The 10,444-nt window shown below is 39.1% G+C and overlaps 1 protein-coding gene across 4 annotated transcripts; it reads right to left on the bottom strand.

The window, feature by feature from the left end:
• Positions 1-322: 322 nt before the first annotated feature.
• On the bottom strand, positions 323-10,198 carry emx1 (empty spiracles homeobox 1). 4 transcript variants are annotated; one of them, XM_026152914.1, is made up of 6 exons: positions 10,018-10,198; positions 9,709-9,839; positions 9,506-9,603; positions 5,651-6,002; positions 3,809-3,993; positions 323-1,494 (listed from the first exon to the last, which is right to left on the bottom strand). In XM_026152914.1, the coding sequence occupies exons 3-6, from the start codon at positions 9,584-9,586 to the stop codon at positions 1,327-1,329; spliced, it is 786 nt and encodes a 261-aa protein (XP_026008699.1). In that variant the 5' UTR covers positions 9,587-9,603; positions 9,709-9,839; positions 10,018-10,198; the 3' UTR covers positions 323-1,326. The 4 variants fall into 4 exon arrangements, with proteins under 4 accessions (XP_026008699.1, XP_026008700.1, XP_026008701.1 ...); XM_026152915.1 differs by lacking the exon at positions 9,709-9,839; XM_026152916.1 differs by lacking the exons at positions 9,506-9,603; positions 9,709-9,839 and having other exon boundaries at positions 5,651-6,064.
• Between the last annotated feature and the right edge of the window lie 246 nt (positions 10,199-10,444).

Genomic DNA, 10,444 nt, shown 5'->3' with positions numbered 1-10,444 from the left:
GCTAACACACCTGACACCTGTGCAGCTGTCCGGCAACATTCCTGACACATCAATCTCAAAGAGAAACCACCTTAACGGGATGTTGGATTGCACCACCCACCTAAGCTTGCTGCAGCTTACAGCAAAAAGAACAGTAAAATTCTTCATTTGTGCTCCAGTATTGCCGGGTTGTCATTCCCATCACTTGCATGCATCTTGAGTTTGAAAGTAAGACGTAATAAATCAAATCTGCAACTGCAATGGCTGTAATGAAATGTAATCTTGCAGTATCTGAAGTTTAAAAAGAAAACACTTGAGTTACACACACACACACACACAAAAATGGCGTATCCCATCAGAGAAATAATTTTTACTTTTATTTCTAAAACATCTTTCTGTAATTACACGTTCCGCTCGCACAACTGTGTTCTGGTCATATTACGTTTTTGTACTACACACAGTGCTGGATGAAATCTGCACACATTCACGATCACAAATGTGCCATGGCAGAAGAAGCACGAAGCTGTGAACTTGTACTATGCAGCTCAAGTTAACCCGAACACCAGAGGTCTCTGCAGCTTCTCATCTGTCCCAGAGTCATGCACAGCTGGCCAAGAGTCACATTACTGTGAAGAATCTTCATTAGGAAGTGTAACAAAGAGCCAAGACGGCTTTGAAGGCGTGAAAGTGGGAATAAAATCATGCAGGGTCTTTGAATCTTCTTTAGATGCGTGCTCCTTTACGTAATTTTTTTTGTTTGTTTGTTTGTTTCTCCCCAGTTTTTGTTCTTCCGGTCTGGCACCGAGTGCGTCCTCCGACTCACCGGGTGGATTCGTAGTGTGGATCACCTCCTTCTTGTAAGTGAGGAGAAATTTAAATTAACTTGGTACACAGGTGGTGGAGTAGGGCGAGCGATGAAGTGTTAATGACCTAAGCAAGTGGTAACACCCCCCCCCCCAACAAAACAAACAAAAAACACGTAACCTTCACTGGTCTATGTACAATTTAAAAAAACAAAACAACAAAAACACCATGGTAGAGGGTGTCATGTCTCTTCATGTTTGGCTGTCACACAACCAAAATGATCAAACGATGTCAGAATCTCTTCTCATCCAGAGACAATCAGAGGAGATTTCATTAAATAAGATGCCCCCCACCCCTCCCAGTGTCACAGAGTATAGCACCTTGATGAAGAGATGAGCAGTGATCACATATTAAGTCCTCGAGTCTTCCTCTAATGTGTCTAATTATACTTAATAATATTACATAATAAATAGTATTGGTCCTCTGATGCGTCACAAGCAGACGCAGGGGTAGGGCAGCATTGTCAGAGGCTGGACCGCAGATTTAGTCCTCTGAGGTCACGTCAATGTCCTCGGAGCTGGTCTGCTTAGTGGCGATGCGCCATCTGTTGATGTGGTGGTTCCCCTTCTTCTTCTGCTGGCTGTCTGGTCCCTCCTCCTCCAGCTTCTGTCGCTTGTACTTGGTCCTCCTGTTCTGGAACCACACCTTCACCTGGATAGAGAAAAGCACTCAGTGTGTGACCCGAGAAAAAGGAAAAGACTTAACGAACATCTGTTTAGATGCACATTTTGAGTTTCCCAACGCACAAGCAGCTAATAAGATAAATGATGGCCATGTTGTGGTTTTGTTGATCTAATAAAGGCACAATAATTACTCCTTAAGAAGCTCCTTTCTCTCTTTCTTTATGGTACTACAAAGTATGTGCTTTGGCAAACTGTGTTTCTGACTTGTATTGTTGAAATGCAGTAAGGGAAATAAAATAAAGCAACGCAGTTTATTCTGTTTAGCAAGCGAGAGGGAAAACAGAAATGCACATAAAGACTTAATGACTAAGGATGGCATAAAATGCGTGAAATATCAAGCTTAAAAGCTTCCAGACAGTTGCTGCTGTGACCTTGTAATATGAACCTGTCTGACTAACCCGTATGTAGTCAGAGTACTACACACTCACACTTACATTACTTTTCTTTAATCTTTACTTTGCTCGGCTTTGGGGTAATTTTTTTTTCAGAGCAAACGCTTAAAGATCCTTGGTACAGTGCAGTAATTTGTGAATGACCTGTTTAGCTAAAGGGGTGGAGGGTGAGCTGCATTATATACGTTATAGTATATTACAGTATTTCGTGCTTATTTCATGACCACAGTGACTTGATTAATCGTATCCAAATTTTCTAACTTTAAGATAAACTGATGACATGGGCCTTGCTATCACCCATGTAGATGCTATCGTTTAATCTTGCTGATCCAATAAAGTGAGTTTATTAGTATTCGTTTGACAGTCTTTAAAATTTGCATAATTCAATTGCTGCTTAATTGCAAGCCGCCTTATTGACTGACACAAACCAGAAACTTGCAAGCAGAATATATTCACACTGCTGACTGAGGAAATATCTTTTAATCTTACCTATTAGGCAGCCTAATTGACACCCACAGAGTGTGGACTCATTAAACTTAAGCATCAATAATATTTACCACAGCTTACAGTAGAGCATACATGAGTGAAATCCTTTTGAGAGACTCTTTGCAAAATGTGGGTCAGGTAAATGTTAAAAAAATGCAAGTGCACAGGCCTACAGATATGTCATGTAAGATAAATTCAGTTAATTATTGTTAATTTAAATTTCTAACGTATCAATTATTGAAATTAGAATAACAAGAAGAAAATATTTGTATATTTATCATCTCTGTCTCTGAAACATAGTGATCAAGTCAGGAACTTTTTTTCATTTTGGACTTTAATTTTCTGTTTTTCATTATGTTAACAGATTCACAAGAACTGTTTTTTCTTTCTGCCACTTAAATATATATTTAAAAAGTTTGAAAATACTTATATCAAAGTGCTTGATGCATCCGTATCAAGAGTGCTGTAATGCTCCATTTGAAGGATCATTCAAACTATCAGTAGGCTTCAGCTTGTCCAGAATGCAGCAGAGTCCTTATAAATACGCAGAAATTTGAACATATTAAAGTCTCCCAGCTCAGCACAGAATCATCGTTAAAATCCTATTAATTCAGAAAGCTCCAAATGGTTTGGCCCCGCAATAAATCTCTGACTTGCTCCCTGTCGATTAAACCTCTCAGGTCATCAGGTGCAGATCTTTTAACTGTTCCCAGAATTAGATCAAAGTGTGCTGAGAATGCTCTCAGCTACCCGGGTCCTGTTCTTAGGAACAAGCTGCCCTGAGGTCAGTCAGAGCTCTGTCCACAATCAAAGACAAACTTCAGACTTTATCATTCTCGCAGCTCTGCACTTAATAACAGTGTGTGTTACCTTGTACGTGTGTGTTGTGTTTTATATCTTTGTAAAGATTGTTTTGTTATTTTTACTGCCTGAAGGCACAGTAGACCTACATGGGTTTTATGTTTTTATCTTTCATGTTAAACACATTGAGTTTACACATAAAATGTGCTATACAAATAAAATTGCCATAAACTATTACAATTGAATCTAGTTTTCTGCAATACAGTGCATTCATTCAAATAAATGTATTCTAACAACTAAACAGACGAGTAAAAGCCTATAATATAACATATAAAGAATTGTTGGCTACGTAAGAAAATAAATATAAATTATTTTTATAAATTATTTTTTTTTATTATTCTTTTGTTGCTGTCCGTTTTAATGTCGTTGCTTGGGCTTTAAAATATTGGGGCTATTTTAGCTGTAGCTATGTGTGGATAACGTTATAGAAGTATCCAGAACTAGCCAGATGCTAGTAATAGTTTATTAGCAGTAATAGTATTGACGACAAAAGTAAGCGACGTTAGCAATTAATTTAAACAAGCAAGCGTTAGCTTAACCTACCTGCGTTTCAGATAAACTCAGGCTGTTGGCCAGTTGTTTCCTCTCGGCTCCGACCACATAGTGGTTCTTCTCGAAGGCTCTTTCCAGCCGGAGGAGCTGGGAGGGAGAGAAGGCCGTCCGGATGCGTTTGGGTTTTCTCGCGAAAGGGCCGTGGAGGAGCAGGCTGTCCTGGGACACGTCGTTACCTGACAGCGAAGTCAACGAAACGGTAACGTCAGTCATGGAAAAAGTTCATTCTTATTTTATTTTCCCGAGAAAAAAACAAAACAAGTTATAATGGTTCACTTATTACTGTTTCTGTTAATAAAATAGAATTGACATTTGGAAAAAAAAAGAAGCGTATTAATACAAAAGTACGATAACAAAATGCTGTTTTGCACAATCGTGCTATTTATTAGGCCCGTTTGAACGTGGCATTGTAAACTGTCCAACCTGATAAAAAAAACACAATAAATTCATTTTCTGGTAAACTCATTAAAGACAGTTTTGCCCTATAACGCAGTTTTAGGCTGAATGACTTTACGCACATTTTAAAAATAAATAAATCGTGACAAAAATCAGGATCAGACATTTATAGTTAAATAAGAAAGTACATGGCTACACATTCGGAATAGAGTCATAAAATAGCACATCATAACACATCGTAATATATAAAAAATATTTATGTGACTACAGCTAAATATATTAAATGCGTCTTTAAAAGTTATTGTCTTTAGTCTGATCTATTTTGCATTTTTTAGGGTATAAATATTTTTCAGAATTTTTTTTATGGTCAATATTTCTCAGAGTTATTTTTTGGTGCAAACTGTTTTATTTAAAATAAATGTTTGGGTTTTTGTTTGTTGGGGTTTTTTTACATTTACAAATTCTGTTAAATTCCCCATATTACCCAATTACATCCAATAAGGCTAATGTATGTATTAATTAGCCTATGGTATAATTATGATACAGATATTTGATTTATTTAGTTGTTTTTGTTTTGTTTTTAAATTAAGGGGCCCTTTATGCGTTTGCAACATTGCTTTTTCCCCCCAAAATGACATTTTCTGTCCAGACAATTACGTAATTAAAAATGATTGAATGAATAAAAAGATGTAGATTATCTTTCATGTCTTACTAATAACAGGTCTTAGTGCTGTATAGTTATTGGAGGGTAGGTGTGGCTGAGGTTTGTCACCACTAGCTGTGTTCAAAGCCTCTCTGCATCAGATTTTTATTCCGCATCCCTCCCCTCACGATGAAATTATTATGGTAGATTTGATCTATTTTGCCTCTGTGGACTGGCTTTTGTGCAAGATTTTTTAATTAAATGAAAAAAAAAACTGTAGCCTCACCTAAGGCGAATTTTATTTTATGTGGGGAAAAAACACAACACGGCTGCTTATCTTTTCCTCCTGTGGTTTTCCGAGAGTAGCTGCAGGGCAAACGAGAGTGGGAAACATGAGAGGAGCCCAACAAGCCTGCTGCAAGCTGTCAGTGGTCTTGTGGATTGTGATATCTGCGGCTACAGTTTATTGTTCGACTAAAAATGCTTTTGAAATCTACAGTCATATTGTTGAAAAAAATCCCACACAAAGATATTTGGTTTACTATGGAAACCACGTGTTATGCACACACTTATTTTATTAGTTTAATCACCTCCACCTACTTTATTCACCATTTTACGCACAGAATAACGCATTGTTTAATTCTAGACTAAGAATTCTGGCCTTTATAGCCCAACAGTGGACCTCAAAATACGCACACATCTGCAAATCTTTAAGCGAAGTAATAATTAAAAAAACTTTTATTAGTATTATTATTATATTATTATTATGTTTTGCATTCGCATTTTTCGCGTACCTTGAAATCTGTGTCCAAAAAATCTGTTACGTAACACCCAGGGGTAAAAGTTGAGCGGGTCTCGGTGTTGCGTCCCAAAGAAGTGCGGATGCTGTAGGTGGGATCCTCCGAGCTGGTGAGGAGCCACGGTGAGTGAGGGGTGGTTCATCGTCTCCGGGAACACCAGGTCCGGGCTCTGGTAGAGGGACCTGGCCGGTGGTGGAGCCTGGTAACTGTTCATTAAGGCATCTGTCGTCGGGTTGGAGTAACTTAAAGCCGTCGGGCGGATGGGATCCTCTGCTGTTAGAGGGTTCTCTTTAGCGACCAGAGACTCTATCGTGAAGCAGCGCTTGCCTGCAGACGAAAACATCATCTCTCGGTAGAAAGGGAAACCAAAAAGAACGCGATCAGCCTTTATTATTTTCCTTCCTCTTGCTGTAAAGGGAAAAAAAAGAAGCCCACTCTCAGAGAAGCATCATGGCCAAAGATGGTGGGGGTGTTAGGGGAGGGTGGGTGAAGGGTTTGTCTACACGAGCTCTAAGATGCTGCTAGAAAACTCAACAGTGCTGCAAATTGTCCTGATTCACCGAGCCCGTGCGCGCTCGGAGGGTTTCTGCGCGCAAATGCGCACCAAGAAAAGCGCCCGAAACCTTCCATGTGGCTTGACGTTGCGCGGAAAGAGGGAGCTGATTGGACCAGAGCACCTGCCAATAGGTCTCCTCAAGTACCTGCTTTGTAGATCACACAAGACCGGGCAGCTTAGTTACAGGGGCACGCTGAGAAAAACTAGCATGCTCCAATTAATGGGTCATTGCATGTCGCGTTCAGCTTTAATGTCAAGTTTTTCTACAGGAGGGGGAAAAAAACTAGTCCGCCTGCGGGAGTGAGAAGGTCCCACTCGTCCCACAGCAGATTCATCCAGTTCAGGAATTCTCATAGTGTCAGTATTTGACTGACGCTCGTTAAGAAGTTTTGTTTTGTTTTTTTGTTGTTGTTTTTTAAAGCTGACTCACCGAGACACTTTGGATCTTTCACCTTTAACTTAACGTTTAGGCTCTCTTTCAACTCTCATTACAAACACACGCACACACAAGAGCAAAATTAGATTTATATTATGAGATTTATGTGCCTCTCAGAATAAGACAATACAAAGTTTTATCTTCAAATACCGCTTATTTTTCTTTTATTGAGGTTATTATTATTAATTATTATTACTACAGTCGAAACTCCACGTCTGTCTTTCATGTTTTTATGTGATCTTCATAATATATTTTTAAAACAAACAAACCCGACAACAACAACATGAATCAGTGAAGAATGCTGATTCTGGTGAGTCAGACTCCCTGCAGCAGAGCATCCTTTCTCTCTACAAAGTGAGGTGTCCCGCTGATTGTTTTGTTTTGTTTTTTAAAATCAAATTTTCCGTGGATTTAAAATGTTTCTCAATCGGTGCAATAATAAGTGCACGTTCGACTTAACAGCTCCGGTTAAAAAAAGGAGAAAAGGCGAGAAATAATATTTGTTACAGGTGTTATTTTTAATTTTAGTTTAGAGGTTTTTTTCTGTTTAAAATTTAAATTCGTCAAGCAAACGTTTTTATATTTGGTCGAATCAGATCGAAGCATCTTTCAGGTCACAACGTGTATTTGTATTTTTTAATGGTGTGCTCGCGTTTTTATGTTAAAAATTAAGCTCATTTATCATTATTATTATTATTATTATTATTATTATTACTTTTTATTGTAAGCACATAACGGCGTCATTAATTCGCCTCGTGTTTTTTTTTATATATATTTTTAAGAAAACGTCTGTGAGTTTGTCCTCTGTGAGGACAGTTTAGCAGGAGAAAGTCTGTTTGTCATTACTAGAGCTGCTCCCTCGGCGCTCAGCTTCCATTGCGCGCTAACCAAGTTAATAATTATCCTCTTAATATGCTCCTTCGCGTTGGGGTTGCATTAGAAAATCATTACCGATGGAAATTATGAGGTAAAACAAGCTGTTGATTAGGCTTTTAGAGCTAAAGGCTCCTAAAGACAGCAATCGGTTCTGGGAATGGGTCATTGTTCGAAAAGCTTAATATGGGGCTGTTCCTTGAACACTTCCATTTCTTTTAGTTATAGTAATTACACGGTGAGGATTGTGGCGACGCATAAATGCTATTCAGTTATTTTAACATTCATTCTTGGTGGATCATAAATTCCTAATACAGTTTGCCAGGAAATCATCCACATCTGTGGCATAACTATAAGTGTCTATTGAAAGGTCTGCCGCGAAATAGCTGTAAAATTAAACCCTGGAGTTTTTTTTTAACTCTTTAAATTTAACCTTCACAAGTATTTTAGTCGTATAGGTCAGCGGTAAGTTCCACAAGCCTATAGTGGTAGAGAATGGAGAGATAAGAGGAACAAGGAAACAGCGCCGATGAATACACCGCCTTTACAGGGAAACGTTTCAGGAATCAGTCACGCAGCTCAGTTCTCTATCTAAACAGTCCAAACGGAGCATCAGAAGCAGGAACTTGAAGGATGGCTGAGTGGGTTAAAAATGCCGCCTTGAGTTTAATGATGAAACCCTGTGGGCCTCTACGCGCTGACCCTGATCGCGGCTGGTTAATAGATGATCAAATCGCTCTGCTGTAACAAAAAACAAAGGAAAGCGCTCTAACCTTGTTCCGTACCTGTTGCTGATTTCACCCCCGAGGCCCCCTTATTACTCAGTCTGACCAAAGTGATCTTCAAGAATAGTGCACTGACTGTTTTAATGGATTTGTTTCCTTAAAGCTTTTATAGTGACATTTCAATGTAGCAGCTGCAACAATCTGAAACCTTTTCGAGATCTTAATTCTCATTTAGTGCATTAAGAATCAAATAAAACGAGATAAATGACAACTCTTTAAAGCACCCAACACACGTATGAATATGTCCAGTGTGACCGGAGGAAAAAAAAAATCGTTGCACATTTTGTGTATTAAGAAAACCCAGAAGAGAGATCGGAGATGTTCCAAGATGCAGGTAGCCTGCAGGAGCTAGAAATAACCGGATGGAAGAGTGGGGGGGAAAAAACGCTTACGGTAAACCCTAAACAGCCTGCTTTTATCCATAACTTAAAATACATTTTTATCTTATAATTTTAAATGTTAATCAACTGATATGAAGTTGACAACAACAGCAACAACAAAAGCAACAACAACAACAAAATTATTAATAATAATAATAATAATAATAATAATAATACTACATTTTAAACTGTTCAGTTCCTCACAGTCAAAAAAGGAAACAACTGTGAGGAGTGACGGCAGTTTAGATTAGTGCTGTCCTCTAGTGGCGGAAGATTGAAACGCTCTTACAGCTCCCTGAAAAACACCGACTTCTATGTCAATGCTGCCATCTAGCGGTTGAGGTGAGGAACCGTAAGGTTGTAAGGATTTTGAGTTTATCCGCGGAGATCAAAGGGAAGTTGTGACCTCAGCGGTTCCAGGTTGGCGAGGGGCTTCACGAGGGCTTGTAAGTTGGAAAACAAGAAGTTTAAGTTTTAACTGATGCATATTATTTTTTTAAATGAAACTTAATGAAATTACTTGTGAATTAAAAGGAAATAACTAAATAAATATTGGGATATTCAGCTTTTGGGGCTGTGTGACAAAGATCAGCGCCGTGTGTTGTCTGCTCGTTCTCCCCTAACGCTGATCAAAGCCATGAGATCAAATCAGTCCGCAGACCGCCTCGGTCCCTTCCTCCGTTCATTAATAAACTAATTAGCCATTTTGTTTCGCATTAGCGTTGTGTGTTCAGCTAATCTCTTCCACTTAAATACTTGGGAAATTTCACCCCATTATAACGAGATGAGAAAAGTAGCACGTCTCTGCGTTTGTGGCACCTGCATAAGAAGTGCGGTCGTTCGGCCACCTGTACGGGCCCCGCTCTTCCACCGGCTCCCCTCCTCAGCATAAACAAACATCCCACTTTGAACAAGGCCTGGGGAAAAAATAATGGGATGGGAAATGCATTAGTGTTAAGATTATATGTTTGAAATCTCAGTTTGGGACGTCAGATACAATACAATTAAAATATGACACTTAATTGATGAAAGGTTTTGCTGTCGAACGTAAAAGTTGCACAGTCGGTATCCGGCGGTCTTTCTGTTTTAGCCTGCAGCTTGTTTAATGGCGTCCTCCGTCTCTGTATACAACGTTAACAGGAACTGCTGTTTCCTGGCAAAGAAAAGAAGCAGTTTGTTCTCCGAGCATGAGCCCCTCTTGTCCGTGCCCGTGTCAGAAGTCAATGTGCATCTCAAATGCGAGCCTTTCACGTCGAGACAAAGCCCTGCCTCTACTTCAAACGCTTGTAATGAAAGCTAATGACTATTAGATGGAGTAGAGTGGCCCTTACCTCTGCAAATAAAATGCAAAGAGGGATTCCCCCCCTTTACGATCGCCTGCTCTAAAACGCATGTTGGTTAAAGCGTGAGTGCGCTCTCCATTGAGGCTGCAGGTCGTTGAATTCCATGAGAACTTTCACACCTCCTCAAAGCTGCATTACAATCTGAAGGCGAAGAAGAACTCATGGGAGTCATGTGACGAACTGTATTTAAATTTTTTGGTGGGGAGAAACTCAGTAGCCAATTAATTAGGTACACCAGACAATATAAAACAGCTAGTATAAAACAGGCCTCACTGGTGCAAATAAGGATCATCATTGCCACTAATAATCCTCAAAAAAAGTCAGTTCAATATACTACTACTACTAATAATAATACTAATAATAATTATTATAATAATTATAATAATGCTTTGGCCTTTGATCTGTTCTTGAGGCC

This window comes from Astatotilapia calliptera, chromosome 19 (assembly GCF_900246225.1).
Source record: "Astatotilapia calliptera chromosome 19, fAstCal1.2, whole genome shotgun sequence".
Taxonomy (NCBI): Eukaryota; Metazoa; Chordata; class Actinopteri; order Cichliformes; family Cichlidae; genus Astatotilapia; species Astatotilapia calliptera.
Note: the sequence above shows the minus strand (reverse complement) of the source record. Positions and strands in the feature narration are given on the sequence as shown.